Source organism: Vulpes vulpes, chromosome 8, assembly GCF_048418805.1.
Source record: "Vulpes vulpes isolate BD-2025 chromosome 8, VulVul3, whole genome shotgun sequence".
In the NCBI taxonomy this organism is placed as follows: Eukaryota; Metazoa; Chordata; class Mammalia; order Carnivora; family Canidae; genus Vulpes; species Vulpes vulpes.
In genome coordinates this window covers 87,294,674-87,312,448 of record NC_132787.1, presented here as the reverse complement: position 1 = coordinate 87,312,448, position 17,775 = coordinate 87,294,674, and the positions used below count along the sequence as shown (strand labels likewise).

Below are 17,775 nucleotides of genomic sequence, written 5' to 3'. Positions count from 1 at the left end.
GAATTGTGTTCTAGAGGGCAGAGTTGGAAGGCTGTCAGGTGGTTGAGGCCCCGGGCACTTCATACCTCAGGAGACTTACTCCATTACTGACACAACCCCACTGAGTCCTGAAGCCGACCCAGACTGCTTGCTCTTCTGACCCCTTGTCATCAATGACACATGGCACAAAAAGTGTCTGCTGGACACCCTGTAGGAGTCGGGAACACTCACCCCCCCCCCATGCTGTGAGCAATTGGGGTTTAAAATGCATATTAATTTTCAGGTGGTGTTTCAGATTAGCGGTGTGTGACTCAAAACCCACATGTTTACAGAGTACAGGAAAGATCCTCATGGATAGGGAGCTGGCTATCTCAGAATAGACTCCAAAATAATTTGGAGAGTCATCCAACCTTCTCAAGATGGGACACATTGACTGTGGGATGTTGCCTTTAGAGCCAGTGAGACTCAAACGGCTGCCCAGTCCCTCTGGACCCCACTGCACCAAGCCACACGGCAGTGATAGGCAAAGGCATGTGAACCCAGCTCAGCCACTTACTGGCTGTGTGATGGGGAGCATTTCCCTTAGCCTCTCTGAGCCCATTTCCTATTCTGGAAGTGAATTCTGCAACCCCTATCTCAGAAGGAGGGCTGCTGTGATGACATGAGGCACGGCACCAGCGCTCTGTGGCCCCTTACTAGCCAAACGGGCGTTTGGCTTAGATACTCTTGGGTGAGGAAAGGCTTGACCCAGCATGAAGAGTCTACACTCACTCACATCAGCCAGGGTGCCACAGGCCATCAGGGAGCCTGTCTTGACCGCTGTCTTCACCATCATCACCAGGTCAGAAGGAATGGAGTGCAGGTTGATGCTGGTGACCACCCCTCCTGTGAGGTCCACCAGGGCATCAGGAAGGAAACCGTAGTGCAGGTTGACATAGGACCCATGAAACCTGGCAGGGGAAAAGACATATCAACCCCTGAGGCCCTTCTGGTGAGATGCTCCAGGATGGGAGTTTGTACAGCTGACATCTGCGTATGGCCCAGGGAAGGGCTCTCCGATATACCCCTGAACTATGGCCACCCGCCTTCTATTGGCCTAGGTAAAGGTTCCAGTGAAGTGCCACTGTCCTTCCCCTGGTCTCCTGGGGCTGGGCAGCCCCACGAGCAGCAGTGTCGTGCAGAGGTTAGGAGTGCTGGAGCCCCAGGCCAGGGATCGAATCCCAACCTCTTCGCATATTTAGCTGCTTGACCTTGGACAAGTTACTTAACCTGGCACATGGCAAACTCTTAATAAACATTGGGGATTATGATGATGAATATCCACTTTTCCTATTCAGTTTAACCATAGTGATACGTGTTGTCTGAGGGGTACGGAGTGTTCAAAGATGGACAAGACCCTGCCCCTGCCCTCCAAGAGCTCACTCAGCCAACAGCCCTGGTGCCTGCTGTGGCCACAAGCAGCCTCTGTTCTCATGCAGTGCAAAGCATGCTCCAGAATTCCCACTCCCAGGACCAACTCACTCATCCCAGGATCATCAGGGAGGCTAGCTGACTTTACTGAAGGTAACAGAAGTGAGGACAAGTCTTATCCAACACGTTCTCAAAGCAAAACCACATGGAACCTAAAGCTCCTCTCCCCACTCTTGTGTGGGTTTTCTGCCCCTGCTTGGGTTTATTGTCCCATTTCACCTTTTCCCCATCCTCCCCAAATCTGAGCAGCCCCAGTCATTCACTAGGGAGGCCGGAAGATTCCAGATTCAAGAGCCAAACCACTCCAGTTCAACTCCTGGTTTCCCCTCTCATGAGTTCTCATTCTGGGCAGGAGGCTGAGATTTTCTAAGGCTCCCTTTGGTCAGCTGGAGAAGGGGCATGGGACAGCCCTGGCCTCAAAGGGCCCTTGTGACGCTTGTGCCAGTTCTGGCATGTGTGGCACGTAGAAAGCATTGGCTTGCAGAGGGCGTGCTCGCTACTGTCACTATCAAGACACAGCAAGGCCATGCTGCCCCGCTTCTACCCCCGCACTTGTCACTCCTTCCCAATAGCACTCTGCCACCGGGACACTCTCCTTAGAATGACTCTAGTTTCTTAGTAGCACTTGGGGGTCGAGATATTTGCTGTGAGATGGTGTGGATCATCTTGGAACAGGGAAGAAGTGCCTGAGGGTCCAGGGAGGGCTCTGGGAGGAGCACACCTCTGAGCTGAGTTTATCCAGGTAAGGACAGTGGGACAGGCCTTCCATGGGGAAGAACCCCTAGGGTCGGAAGAGCACGGTGGAATGGGGCCTCTGTTGGTGCTCCTGGGAGACAGGCCACATTGACCACTGAAGCAGGGCCAGACAGGGGCAGATTTATTTTGAGAACTTGAATTCCTATCAATGGGGTGAACTGGAAAGGCTCCCAGGGAACCCTCAAATACAGACAGGGCTAAGCCACAAAACACATAGAGCCTCTGAGGCCCGGTGGCCCAGTGGGGAGAAGACTTTGCCTCCTGGTGTTAAAACTGTCCAATGGGAGTCTTCCTCACCACTTCCCCAGGACACTAAGCAACCGCCCCCCCCCCCCCCCCCCGCCCCCCGGGGTGGGGAGGCTTCTCACCTGTCCCTCATGGAAGTCGAGGCCACACCCCTCACAGGCCATTGGCAGTTGGGAAGCTCTGACCATGGCTTGCTTTCTGGTAATGCAAATTAGGGTGGGGGTCTGGGCCTAAGTTCCTCCCTACTGCTCCTCTAGGGGGCCTGCAACCCGCCCTTCTGGGTCTTTCACCTGGGAACAGCGAGGTAGACTGGGTAATCTCATGGGGTCCTCCAGATACCCCTTTTCTCACCATATTCCTACCTCTGTCACTCTCTCCTCCTGGGCCCCACCCAGAAGTCACATAAATTCACTTCAGCAAATACATGTCAAACAGCCCCTCAAAGCAAGATAACATCCCAGGCACAAATGCCATGGGTGGCTTAAAAGTCCTTTATAAAAGAAGGCTAAGCAAACGCGGGCCATTCTACAGAAACTGCCATGTGATAGATTGATCTGTTTGTTATAAAACTCATTCTAAATCTTACCTTTCTGTCTCTCCCTCTCCCTGACCTGGGGTTATGGCTGGTACTAGACTCTTATCTCTGGGCTATTTACTTAGTCAAAAACAAAGCTTGCCTTGGATAATGGTCATGCCCATTTGGTTTTGAATGCCTGACTTTTGATTTCCCATATGTATTCTGGCTCCAGTCCTAGATTAGGTAGGGCTTTGCTGAGGGTCCTGGATGTTCACAAGACTGGGGTTCTGGAACTCATCCTAGAGCTCACCAGTATGACCTCTCACACTGCCACAGTCCCTTCTTGGTGATGCACTCAGGGGCCCTCCCTGGCTGTAGACAGGGCCGCACCAGAACCCTTCCAGAAAAGCAGCCAGGCCCTGTCCTGGCACTTCAGACCCACTGCCTCAGTGTCTAGGGGCCTCGTCTGATGTCTTGCACTCACGCCCCCCTGCATTTGCCACAGAGACACCCAGTGCATGGGGAAGGCCGGCAGCCCCCCGCCCCCCGCCCCGGTGCCCACAAAGCCTGTCTCAGCAGCAGCTGGGTATTTTGACAAGGAGCTATCTCTCTGCTTCTCAAACACGAGCTCACAAATCCTGCTGATGCTCTAGGAACATGGCAACTATTCTTAGCCCCCTTTGCTGACAGGAAACAGAAAAGGAAGGAGAGATAGCGAGAGTGATGTTCACCACACCTGTCACTACACCTTGTCACCTGGGCCCAGGAATTCAGAGCGTGCCTTATTCTCATTTCTGTGCTTTAGCCTCATTTGTGGGAAATGTCTATCTGCCCAGCAATGCTAGGAAAGAGGAAAGAATTCAGACATCTATATCAAAATCAAAAAGAATGCTAAAATGCTGGGATTCTTAACTATCCGGATTCCCTACAGGATGATAGGCAGCCTAGCAGATTTTGTCCTGAGATCTCCTATTTTATGACCTCTGGGGGAAAAAAACCTGCCAGTATAGATCTGACTGACTCAACCAATTCATTTCCACACTCCCCAGTTGCAAAGACAGTTGAAAGTTTGGAGGGCATAGGCTCACTGGCCTACATTCTTGCTGGGGAAGGAGGATCGTCTCCTTCTGGATGGATGGATTCTCCATGTTTGTGCTGTGGTCGTTATGTGCCAGACACTGAGTTCCAAAGAGGCAAAAAGACAAATCTTTTTCCTACAGAACCAACAAGTACCAAGGGATGATGGAAAAGCCCAAGACAAGGGGAACAGTTCTCATCCCTGCTTGGCCTTGACCACCACGTGACCTTGGACTACTCATTTCAGCTCTCAGCATATTAGCTTCTTCATCTTTCAAAGGAAGACATAGAGCTCGAGGCTGACAGAGGTCCCTTCCAGCCCTCATAGCTCTAATTCTATTGCATTCACTCCACCTTCTGTGATTCCTTCTTTGGATGGAGGGGAAAGCTTTTAAACAGCTTACTCATTTGAAACATTTTAGCCTCCACTAGATTTCTGTAGGCAGTGGGATGTGGATTCTGGGCCCAGTCTCCCATTTCCTTTTAAAGCTGAATGATTGCTTTAGGTCGACTCTTAACAAAATGGGGTCAAAGTCATCATTTCATTCCACAAGGTTTCTAATTCTCCAAGTGAACTGGCACGCTCCCCCTTTCACAGAAGGAAAAAAAAAAAAAATGAAGCCCTGAAGTTGTGCGAGCTGAATCCATACTGGAAAGAAATGGCAGTGTTTGGGTAAGTAGCTTAGAAGCAAATTAACCTCCCCGAACATATGGATCAGTTCAACAACCTTGGCTGTTATCTGGGGTTCCTTCTCAAATGCTAATGAAAAGCTCTTCTTGACACTGGAAATGAGCAACAGCTTTAGTTTTCTACAAATAATCTCAACAGAAAGAGTGCAAAAAAGAAAAAAGAAATAAAAAAGAGCTCTTGAGAAAACATGACTGTTTAGAATGTGACCTCTGCAAGGACAGGGACTGGGGTGGTCTGTGTGGTTGTTAGCAACCTCAAGGCCCAGAACTGGACTTCAGTCTTACTAAATGATGTCCCTGGGTCAAATCACTGAAAACCCCAGTAGATTCAAGCCAGTCACTACTGTCACATGACTATTTAGAGCCTTGGTTTCCCAATATGTAAAATGCTGTTAGTGATGATCTTTGGGGAATCTAATTTGGTGACATTCCACTAATTTATTTTCTCCTGAAAGGGATGGTCCTTTTGTCTCTTAGCATTGATTTCTAGCTCTGATGTGTCCCTCACCTATGTAGGTCTCTATGAGAGTGACCTCTTCCACATAACACATACTCTTGCTAACACCCACTTAAGCCAATCTCAGAGTCTTTATCCCAGTGCCAAGCACAATGGTGGGCCTATGGTTAAATGCTCGATACACATCTTCTGAATAGATGGAACTCAAAGTGTTTAAGTAAAACATATGAATTGGAGTGTTTATTAAGTTCTTGAGCTTGTTAACACTAGAAGGTAGTCCTTGAAGCATGGTGCTTAGACCATATTATAACCAGAACTCTTGCCCTGCCCCCCAACACAGATGCCATCTTATAATAGCCATATAGAACCCCCAACTGCTCGACCTCACTTTGAGTTGTCCTGCCCCTAGATCTTCGCTTGAATCATTCCCATGGTTGGGAATAACTATCCAACATATCACCTTTCTTCTTGCTGAGATTCTAGCCATCCTTCAAGGCCTCACTGAATGCTATGTCCTCTATATAGCCTCACCCTGACTCTCTGTGAGTCAGAAAATCAAGAATGTTTTATCTCTATGTCCTCTCATCAGACTTTGTCCACTGGTCATAATATTATATTTTATTTGGGCTCTTCTCCTAGCCCTTGCAATAATAGTATTATTAGTATATACCTCTATTCAGTCCTGCCCTGCCCACAGCTTGTCATATGCTTCTGGGTTCCTCCTGTGCCCCCAACATAGCTTTGCATACAGTGATTGTTTATGGAGGATGCCCAGCCGATGCTGCCAGGGCATCGCTTACATGCAGAGCTGCCAAAAATCCTGGGACTGGCTGCTGTAGAGCATCCATCAGGGCAAGCAGCTGGGCAGGCAAGGCCAGCATTGAGGCCCCAGGCAGAGGGGTAGGCCACTCTTACTTGGCATAAGCTTTCTCCAGCAGGCAGGGCCAAAACTCTTGGTTGTTCTTGCGAGGGTGCACAAAGAGACACTCCTTATTCAGGACAGGTAGGCGATCATCAACCACCACTTCCACCCACTGGCCGCACTGCCAGAACTAGAAGAGAGGTGAATATATGCCTTAGTAGAGGTAGGGCAGAAGGCGAGCTTCTGGATCCCCAACCCATGCCAAATGATACCCACTGGCGCGACATGACCTTCCCAATGAAACAACAAACTATTCAGAACAAAATCCCAGCCCAGGTCAGGGGTCAGTTGACAGGGGCCTTCCATGTCAATTGCACTGGACAGATGAGTCATAGATCAAGTGAGTCAAAGAAAATACAGGCTGGCATGAAAGAGACTGGGTTTTCGTTCAAATTTGCTACTAACTCTGACCTCACTTTGGCAAGTCCTCTAAGAGATTCAGACACACGTAAGGCCTTCTGGGTATGTCTTGTGCACAAAATGGCAATAGAAGGAACAGATGCTGAATGATAAGGAGAAGGGTAGATACAGAGTGTGCTATAATGGGGGGACAGGAGAGACTATTGGGAGCCAAATGTTTGAGGGAGGAGGCAGGATTTAAGCGGGTGGCATGGAGGTAGGAAAGCCATCCCAGATGGCAGGGAGAGTGGGCAAAGGCCTAGGGTCCAAATGATGAGGATTGCTCAGGAGGATTGAGCAGTGACAGCCTCACTCTGGCCTCCTCAGCTCATGTGAAGCTGGCTCTGCCATCAGAGCAGCAGAAATGAAGCTGGTTGGCACCACTACTGCTAAGAGCACAAATGAACCAGATGTTCCTCTCCAAAACAGACTGCTTTAATCTTCGGTGTTCAACTCTTAATGGTTCACCCGGGGACATCACCAAATGAGGAAAATTCATAACAAAGCCAGCCTTTTGGAGTTTCTTTGCTGGTCTCCCCTATGCTGGATAAGGGATAAGCAGCAGGGCTTCCAGCTTCAGGCCTAAACCTTAATGAAGGCAAGTTTCTGACAGGTGGGCTTGGAGTAAAGCTGGGTGGATGTGATCTATCATCTATTTGGCAGTGATGGGAAGCCATTCACATGGCCTTTTCCACAGCTGGATATCCCAGATGTTGGGTTGTTGCATCCAGCTGAGGACACACTTTCTAAGTAGAGATGGAGACCAAGACAGAGATGTCAGTGGAGACAAAGCAAAGAAGATATTTTCATGGTCATTAATGAGCTCTGGGTACTTCAGCTGGTTCTGGCACAGCTGTGGATTTGAGTCCTTATTGCAATAAAATGTGTAGACAGGTGAGGTTAAGAGCCAACAGGGGTATACTAGGAGGGAGGTCTAAACCTCCTAGTAATTTTCTTTGGGAAGGTTTGATGCCCTAAGGAGAACTAAAAGTGGGGTACTGGAAAAATAGCCCCATCTGGATTTGGGATTTAGCTAGATAGCAAAGTGTGGTAGATAGTGGCCAGTCACTGGTACTGTGCTTGAGTCCTGGTTTTGCCTTTGGTTACCTGAACAACAGATACTGGGTAAGAGATTGAATTCTGTGTCTCAGGTTCCTCATCTATCAAATGGTGATAAAAAATTCCTCAGAGGTCTGTGATTAGGGTCAAATGAGATTGTGAAAGTGAGATCCATTTTGAAAGTAGAAACTATTTTTCAATAGCTTCTTTGTTCAGAACCTAGGATAATGCCTGGTGCAGAGGAGACTATCAGGAATGAGAGTCCTGACTTGAATGAGCTGCTCTGGTTGGTTTCCACTTAGAAGTTACCTTCACCCCAATATTTCCACATGAGTAATGCTGACCAAACTTGCTATCCTTATACAAAGGGAACACCAGATAAGATCATTGTTTCCAGAATAAGATCAAGAATGAGGCCATCAATCTGCATTTCCTAATTTACCCCACTCGGTGAGGAGGGCTGGCATCAAATAATGAGTAGTAGACCCTCCAAAAAGCATGCTGGTACCATTTTGTCAGCACTCAAGTGTCTGAGGGAAGCCAGAAGTGTTTTGGTAAAGCAGCCACATTGCCTGGGCACTAGGTTCTTTCCAGAGAACAGTGCCCAAGCTTAGAGTGATAGAAACAGATGTACAGAAGTCAACACCTCAGCTCTTTCTGGAGAACTGTGGAACTTTCTCGCCATCCAGAAGGGCAGACAGTGTCCTGCCTGGGCCTCAATTTCTCCTAACCACATGTTACAGTCTGAGTTGAGCTCATACAGTAAACCTTGCATCTTCTAGCTCACTCCTTGATCAGAGCCTTGGACCACCAGCATTAACAACCCCTGGAAACTTGTTGGAAGATACAGTATGTAAATAGTTAGACTTCAGGAAGAGAGAGAAAAAAAAAATAAAGGACACTCAGAAATAATGAAGGGAAATTTAGCTGAGCAGAAAAGGGAGACAGGTCCTCAGAATGAAAGGGCTCACTGAATTCCAGACAAGATTAATTTCAAAAAGGCACACATCTGGACGTATTTCAGAGAAATTTCTGAACACCAAGGAGAGAGAGTACCTCTCATATACTTGCAGTTTGAAAGAACATGTTGCAAACAAAGCCAAGAGCATAGATTAGCACTGGATTTTTCTTCTGCAATATTGGAAGCTATGAGACAAAGGAATAATGTTTACTATTTACTTGAGGAAAGGGAATGTGATCCAAGAATCCCAAACCCAACTGATACATTGTTCTTAAGTAAGAACAAATGAAAAACACTCATGTGATGGGGGCGGGGGGGGGGGGGGGAGGAGGGATTATTCAAGGAATTACATACCTAATGAGGATGGAATTAGAACAAAAATCTTAAGGGGAAATGAAGGGTAAAAGAAACAATGGTGGGCAGTGAGGGTTGTTGTTTTTTTTTTTTTTAGTGAGTTTCAAATATGCTTTGTACAAGAAACACAGTGAAAATGAAATTGATAAGGAAAGTATGAATAAAGATGTAACAGGAAAATGTAAATGGCAGGAAGCTGAAGTAGCAATACAAACGTCAGATAAAGCCCAACACATTAAATAAAACAAAGAAGGATGCTGTGTGAACTTAATTCCAACAAACAGATAGCAAGAACATAAACCTTTGGGTACCCACAGAATATAAAAGGAAAAGTTTAAAGCTGGAACATCTGAAAACATAAGGGGAACCCTCCAAGGTGTAACTTTGGGGAAGAACTTCAATTCACCTCTTTTAGAATTTGATAAATCAAGCAGATAAAAAATAAGCCAAGATTAAAAAGTTAATTGCAGATACAACAATCTATAAATCAGAAAGCTGGATTTCTTATGTAAAACTTTTGCCCATTGGATATTCTCATATGTCCATAAAGCATTTGCAAAAACTATTGTAGACTTGGTCATAAATAAAACTTTAATGATTCCTGAAAATGTAGAGATTTTATTAATATATTCTCTACAATCAAAACTTAAAATATATTATCTTAAAACTAATGCAAGACATTTTATCAAAACCTATAGGTATAGATAAGATTTCAGAGGAATATTTATAGTCTTAAAGGCTTTTACTATTAAACAAAAAAGACAGCAAAGTGAACAGTTTCAGAAAACAAAAAACAATAAAATTAACAGAGAAACGGGAATTAATAAAAATAAATTTAAATTATATAGAAAATAAAACCCCAAAGAAAAATAGAAGAATGAAAATCAAAAGTTGATTTGTTCAAAAGCTAATAAATAGATTGGTTTGGCTAAGAAAACCTGGCTAAAGATGAAAAGGAAAAACAAGAACATAGCATAAGGATTGATAAAGTGGATTTAACTATTGATTACAAGAAATTAAATGAATTTTCAGAGAATCAAATAAACAACTCTTTGGGCAATAAATTTGAAACCATAGAAGAGAGAGTTAGTTTTCCTGGCAAAACATAAATTTCAAGAATTAACTCCAGAAGAAATAAGAGACACAAGCATTTCGATAATTATTGGACTTACTAGAAGAGTTAAAGATACCATCTTGAAAAAGGAAGTAGTTCCAGATGTCTTAACTATTGTTTATTTTACTTTCAAAGAACAGATAAGCAACCATTGTTCAAATTATTTCAGATCAAGATATGTAAAACTCAACAGGTTCATTTTAAAAAGCCAGCATAAATCCAACATGGCAGAAATAACTAGAATTCAATTCTATATATAATATCAATGCAAAAATCCTAAGAAAATTTTTATCAAATTGAATCCCACAGTGCATCAAAAAAAAAAAAAATGGCACAGGAGAATACATCACTAAAATCAGGAAAAGGCAGGACTTTGCTCTTGTCACTCTTATTCAAGATTGTGACCTTCTAACTAATGCAACAAAGAGCATAGTAAGTACTAGAAATATTAAAAGTAGAGACAAAACTAATTATCTTTATTTGCAGAAGATATTTGATAACTAAAAAACGCAGACTCTACTCAAGAAAAAAAAATAGAACTAATCAAGGAATTTGGTAAGGTGTCTAGATATAATTTAATATATAATAAAGGTGGCTTTCGTCTTGTCAGCAACATCTAGTTAGAAATGAGGGGGAGGGACACCTGGGTGGCTCAGCGGTTGAGTGTCTGCCTTCGGCTCAGGGCGTGATCCTGGGATCTGGGATCAAGTATCACATTGACCTCCTTGCAGAGAACCTGCTTCTCCCTCTGAGTGTATATCTGCCTCTCTCTCTGTCTCTCATGAATAAATAAAATCTTAAAAAAAATAAAGAAATGAGGAAAATCTCATTCATATTAGCTACAAAATTGTAAAATATTTGAGAATACATTTAACGAGAAGGGTGTCACACCAATATGGAAACATAACTATAACATTTTATTGAAGGGCATAAAAACATTTTATTGAAGTTCTGAATAGAAAGATATACCATGTTTCTGGAAAGGAATAATTAAAATAATAAAAGTGTGATGTTTCCAAATTAATACATAAATTTAATCCTGCTTCACTCTGTATCACAGTGGCTTTTCCTTTTAATTAGACACAATGATTTTAATATTCTCATGGAAATATAAATGCAAGAATTACCAAGATATTTTTGAGGAAATAATGAATAATGAAGGAAAACTTACTCTACCAGATGTTGCAACTGACTCTACAGTTACTGTAATTAAAATAGCAAGATATGGCACAGGAATCAACACAGACAAAAGCTCACTGATGTATAGGGTTCTTGATTAATGACTTCTTTTTTTGCAAATTGTTTCTGCCATTTCTTTTTATTTACATGAAAACATTTTAACTCTCATGTTTCCTATGCAGTGTCCAATATTGAGCTCAAATCCTTTTATAGAGATATGCAAAGTAACTAACACATAGGTGACTCTTCCATCTTAGGCTAGCAGACCATGAGGCTATTGAAGACACTGGCCCCCCGGCTCTCTCATAGGATCCATCCACCTGAGGAGCATCCTACAGTGCACATACCCGGAAACGGAAAATCCCCGCATACTGGTGTGAAAAGCTTTGGTCCATCAGGATCTTCTGTAGTTGCTGTGGGTTCTGTGTCAAGGAGCCCAGTGCTGCCAGGAACCAGCAATCTCCTGTGAGGGGATGTAAGCCATGAGAGGTCTACTGGTCACTTCTGGAAGCCCCACTCCACCCACATGTTGTCACCAGAATCCATATGCCTTCTTCTGAATAACACTTTTTTTTGTTGTTGTTGTTTTGTTTTTTTCTGTCTGAGAGGTGAGAACTGGGGAAGGATTCGCTAGGGCCAGTTCCAAGCAATACAGAGGAGCTGGTTGTGATAGGGTTAGTGGTGTGGGGGGTGTCGGGGGCAGTAGTGATAAGGTTGGTGGTGATAGGTGCTTTGGGGGTTGGGTTGGCTGTGATGAAGGTGAAGGAGGCTCAGGAGATGGCAATGGCGATGGTAAAGGGAGTCAAGAGAGCCCCAGCCAGGCTTCGGCAGGGCTGGTAGGCCAACCTGCCTCTGATTCTCATGTTGCCAGAGGTGCCCAGAGCTGAAGTTACAGGAAATTTTGTTGCCAGTGTGAATAGTCTGTCCACAGCAGCACCAGGGATGCCGACCTTGCCTCCTCAGAAGCTGGGGTAGAACTCTGGGGTCTGGGTGGGCACCACTGTCTGACCCTCCCTACCTGAAGGCTGACTTCAGACAGCCTGCCTATTCCAGGGCCAGGAGGAAAGATGTTGAGTCCTTACCGGCCTCTCCTTGTTGGATGTCAAATCTGCTTGCACCTTCCAGGATGAAGTGAGGCTCTGATTTACCCTCTAAGATATCCTTAGGCAAGAGGGAGAAAAGCCATGAGCATCTTTCATTCCTATGTCCCCATGTGGTACCCAAGACATCACTCACTTTGTCTTTGAGGGGTAGAGGTTAATTCTTAAATAGGTACTTAAAATCTGAGTTAGCAAAGTTGCCCTCATTTTTCAGGTTTGATTGCTATCAGGAAGGCAGATGCCAAAGGGGTGTATATGTAACTGACAAGACAGGCAATAAATACATAAGCAAATGCATAAAGAGATAAACATAAATAAGGACTTGGGATCCTTACATCTAATAGCCATCCCAGTCCCAACAAGTAGTGTTTCAGTAACAGGCTATAGACAACCAAAAGAAGAGAGTCATTTATTAGAGGGCACTTGGATGAGCATAATATAGCTTTCCTTGTGAAATGCCCTCTCTCAAAAGTCAGTATAAGGAGATCCCTGGTGGCTCAGCGGTTTAGTGCCTGCCTTCGGCCCAGGCATGATCCTGGAGACCCGAGATGGAGTCCCACATCGGGCTCCCTCTGTGGAGCCTGCTCCTCCCTCCGCCTGTGTCTCTGCCTCTCTCTCTCTCTCTCTCTCTCTCTCTCTCTGTCTCTCATGAATAAATTAAAAAAAAAATCTTTAAAAAAAAGTCAGTATAGGCATTCTGGGCTCCAGTTTCAAGTCCAGCCACAGGCTGTACAGGATGCAAGATGTGTTACTCAGACCTTCACCCACTCCCTGGCTAACTCACAGACTGATTCTGGAAGACCCCTTGTCTTGGGTGCTACCTCAGTCCTGCCTCAAACTCCAACACATAGAGTTCCTGTCCATCATAGAAAGGGGTTCACTAGAATTCTGCAGGGCTACAATGTCTGGGGAGAGTGTGGGGAACTCTCAGCAGATAAAAGGATTGTGAGAGCTCCTGAGGGGGCTCACCTCCTGAGTCAAGGGTCCCCAGGTACTCCCCAGCTTTGCCCTACTGCAAGTCCATAGGATTGTCCTCAGCAGCCTCTCTGCCTGGCTCTTCCTGCATTTCCACTGCATAAATTTGCATTTGCATACTTTGGTAATTGTTCCTGTATCCTTTCTTTTCCCAATGACAAATAAGTCCCCAGAGAACAGGGCCACAAAGTGGAAATAGATTTATTTGCTCAACAGCCTGTGAATATACAGAGTCCTGTGCCTTGAGGGACCTTCATAAACTGCCACTTTCCTGGTGGAGACGCCAAGAGGCAAACAAAGGTGTGCATGTCTGCAAACACCTCAGCCCGGCTTGCTCTGGAAGGGTAGTTGCCTCACTAAGCCTGCTCCCACTGCCTTCTCTACAAATAGCTGGCCTCTCAGATGGGCCAGGAGAGGTGCACATAGGCCCAGACCCTCCCCGGGGTGGAGGGGAGGTAGGGGGGAGGCGCCAAGCTGGCCCACCAGGTACCCATATCTGGGATCCAAACCCAGTCCACCCAATACCCATGTATGGGCAGACACAGGGACCTCCCCAAACACAAGTGAGCAGGACAGAACTCTGCAGGACCACTCTCCCCATTCAAAATAATCTGGGAACACTTCAACTAGCTGTCCCCAGCCCTTTCTACTGCAAAAAGGAAGTGAAGGTCTCACTGGGTTTGTTATCAGTGAGCTGATGCTTAAATTCTCCACTGGAGGGAAATACAAAGACCAGTGGCCTTGGGACTGGGAACAAAGAGAGCTCTGCTCAGCTTCCCTGACCCACCTGTGGGTCCCCAGCTCTCCTCTGCTGTTTGTTCCTGGTTTCCCTGAAGTGACTGGCAGGGGGGGAGTGGGTGTGCTAAGAGGCATCCACACAGACCTGGTGTGGCATCCTGCTGTGCATTCTCCCCACATGACTTTCCTGGGCCTCAGTTTCCTCATGTGCAAAATGGAGATGCCAGTGATAAAACGTTCTAGGTGCTGGTTGCCTTGCTGGGGTCCGGGGACTTTTTTTGCCCATGGTCTCCCACTAGCCTTGCAAAGCAGGAGTCTTTCCATTTTACAAATGAGGAAGGATGTGAATACTTAGCAGAGCATCAGACGAGGTACATGGTCAATAAATATTGATTCCCTTCTTCTGTAATATTTGCAAAATTAAAAAGGCCACACTCAGACAAACCCAGAGCTTCAAATGCATTCATTATTAAACATGATAGAATAAAAACATGAATTAAACAGTCAACTCATAGATGTTAGAAAGACAAAAAGAGCTGCAAATATAGACAGGAAAAAAATGATAAAAGAGGACAATTAGTGAATTCTAAAATAGAAAAACAGCAAGATCAATAAAGCAAATAACTCATTCCATTTGGGGGAGAATGTTTACATAGACCCAACCTTTGGCAAATACAGGAAAGAAGCCCAACTAAAATTAGAAATATAAAAGAGGTTTTATAGAAGATCATAGGGGAAGAGAGGGAAAAATAAAACAAGACGAAATTAGAGAGAAAACATAAGACTCTTAATCATGGGGAAAAAACTGAGTTGTTGGAAGGGAGGGGAGGTTGGAGTTACTGGGTGATGGGCATTAAGGAGGGCATGTGATGGAATGAGCACTGGTATTATATAAGACTGATGAATCACTGAACTTTACCTCTGAAACTAATAATAGATTATATGTTAATTGAATTTAAATTTTAAAAATATGGAAAAACAAAAAATGTGGTTTTAGCAATATAAAAACATGATGTAAAATTCTATAGTAATCAATTAAAAATAGTGATGATTTTCTGACTAAAATTAACATGGCCCAAAATGAGTCATTAGTAAACAAACTGTAAAAAAAAAAAAATCAATAACCTTGCCATCGTATTTTCAAATGATCAAAGAATATCTCCCTAACAGCTTTGTAAAGGCTTCTAAGGACACATGATTTCCCGTGGAGTTCTCTCAAATTTTGCAGAGAATGGACAATTCCTGTGTCATTTACAGCTTCAGATGAAGGGAGGAAGGGAGGCCTTGCTACCATTTATTTTAAGAAGCTAGCATAGCCTGGGACAGTGAAAGCACAATATGAATACATATACACACACACTCACAAGATGGATTTCACTTACGGAAATACACCAAAATAAAAATCCAGCAAATGAAACAAGAAATTGTTATGTCTAACCCACTATAATCAAGCAAGGTTTGCCCTAGAAATGAAGGATGCCAGGGTGGTTGCATATCAGGATATGTAATATTATAAGATAGTATTTACATGAGCCAAAGGAGAAATGATTTATATCCTTCTAATAAATGCCATGAAGGCACCTAATAAATGTACAACTTTCTCTGATTTACCAAAATTATAAAAATCAAAATTAAAAATGTAGCTAATTAGGAACAGAAAGATATTTTAATGCTATAAAAATTAAATGGCAATTATTGCAAGTCAATATTCATTATCAAGTTTATGGAAAAATCCTGGAATCCTCTGCATCAATGTTGGGCACAAGACCTGCATCTATGTCTCATGTCCTCTGAGCTGCTGTTTTTTCCCCAGCCTGGGCTTCAGGGGGATGCCAAACTATCTAAAAAGAGCAGGGGTAGGGGCGCCCGGGTGGAAGTCCGCTGAGTGTCTGACTTTGGCTCAGGTCGTAATCTTAGGATCCTGGGATCAGGTCCTGTACAGGGCTCCCTGCTCGGCAGGGCGTCTGCTTCTCCCTCTGCCCCTCCCCCTGCTGATGCACGACTGCATGGGCTCTCTCCCTCACTCTCAAATGAATAAATCTCTCTCTCTCTCTTTTTTTTTTTTGTAAAGAGCAGAAGTAGGAAGAGATGGAAATTATACCCAGAAGCATTTTAGTCTGCTGGGCTGACTTGTTGAGAGGATAGGTAAAGATGAATGGGTAAAGATGTGATATATATATATATATATATAGGTATATATATACACACACATATGTATATATGTATATGAATATATACATTTATATAAATTCATATATATATATATGAATATTACTCAGCCATCAAAAAGAATGAAATCTTACCATCTGCAACAATATGGCTGGAATTAGTATTATGCCAAGCAAAATAAGTCAGAAAAAGAAAATACCATGATTTTGCTCATATGTGGAATTTAAGAAAAATAATCATAGTGGAAAAAAGAGAGAGAGGCAAACCAAGAAACAGACGCTTAACCATAGAGAACAAACCGATGGTCACCAGAGGAGGGGTGGGTGGGGTTGGGTTAAACAGGTGATGGGGATGAAGCAGTCCACGTGCTGTGAGGAGCACCACAGGGTGTTGTCTGGAAGTGTTGAGTCACTAATTATACACCTGAAATTAATATTACACTGTGTTAACTAGCTGGGAATTTAAAATCAACCTTTTAAAAAATAAAGAGCTAGCAATGCTCTCTGCAGGTGTCACCAGGTGAGACGAGCACACCAAAGCAGTGAAGTATATAAGAGTGGCAAGGAACAGTCTCCACCCTGAGTGTGACTCAGAATCACATGGGACCTTTGCAGACAAGCAGACTGTGGGGCCGCCTCCCACAACCTGCACGGAGTAGGTTAGCTGGAGTTAGCATTCAGGATTTACAGGGCAACACTGATGATTCTAAGACCCTGCCAGGGCAGCGGGGGGCAGGTTCAGGGAAGCTGAGCAATTGGTTCCCGACTCCACAGGGATGGGCTGTGAAGCAGGCAACATGGCCCCATAGTGCCTAGCTCTTCCCCGAGGACCACACCGGCGGACAGGGGTCTCTCAGTGTCTGGGTTTCCTGATTCTGTGAGATGGGCCCTTCGAGGGCTCTGAAACATCATGCATATAGAAGGCAGTTGTGATGGTTAATTTTATGACTTGACTGGATCATGGGGTCCCCAGATACTCAGCTAAACATTATTTCTAAATGTGTCTGTGTTTCTAGATGAGATTAGCATTTATGTGAATCGGAATTAGTAAAGCAGATTGCCATCCCCAGTGTGCATGGGCAACACCCAATCCATTGAGGACCTGAATAAAACAAAAGGTAGAGGAAGGGAGAATCTGTCCCTTCTCTGCCTGACTGCAAGCTGGGACATTAGTCTTCTCCTATCCTTGGACTGGGAATGACACCACCAGCACCCAGTCTTACTAAACTATATCACTGGCTTTACTGGGTCTCCAGCTTGCAGGTGGCAGCAGTGTGGGACTTCTCAGCCTCCAAAATCACGTGAGTCAATTCCTCACAATAAATACACAAAGAGGCTAAATCTATGTATGTCTTACTGGTTATATCCTACGGGATATATAGATACAGAAAAGATGGATGTAGACACACACATACACCCACACCCACACGTGTATATATATATACCCTATGGTTTCTGTTTCTGTGGAGAAGCCTAATACAGAAGCCATTAGCAATAGTCACACTAAGTAATCTTAGCAACTTCTGCATTGTGAAGTCCTGTCTCAAGGCAAACTTTGGGGGCAATCTGTATTATATGAGCTCTATTAAAAGCACATGAAATGCAAGATCCCCT

The 17,775-nt window shown here is 44.4% G+C and overlaps 1 protein-coding gene across 1 annotated transcript in view; it reads right to left on the bottom strand.

Moving 5' to 3' along the window:
• CAPN13 (calpain 13) overlaps positions 1-17,775 on the bottom strand; it is a 60,067-nt gene that overhangs the window by 37,662 nt on the left and 4,630 nt on the right. Inside the window, exons 2-5 of the mRNA XM_072765108.1 lie at positions 12,263-12,341; positions 11,528-11,643; positions 6,108-6,244; positions 755-929 (exon numbers count right to left, since the gene is read on the bottom strand). Coding sequence (XP_072621209.1) covers positions 755-929; positions 6,108-6,244; positions 11,528-11,643; positions 12,263-12,341 — 507 coding nt within the window. The remainder of the gene's footprint in view (positions 1-754; positions 930-6,107; positions 6,245-11,527; positions 11,644-12,262; positions 12,342-17,775) is intronic.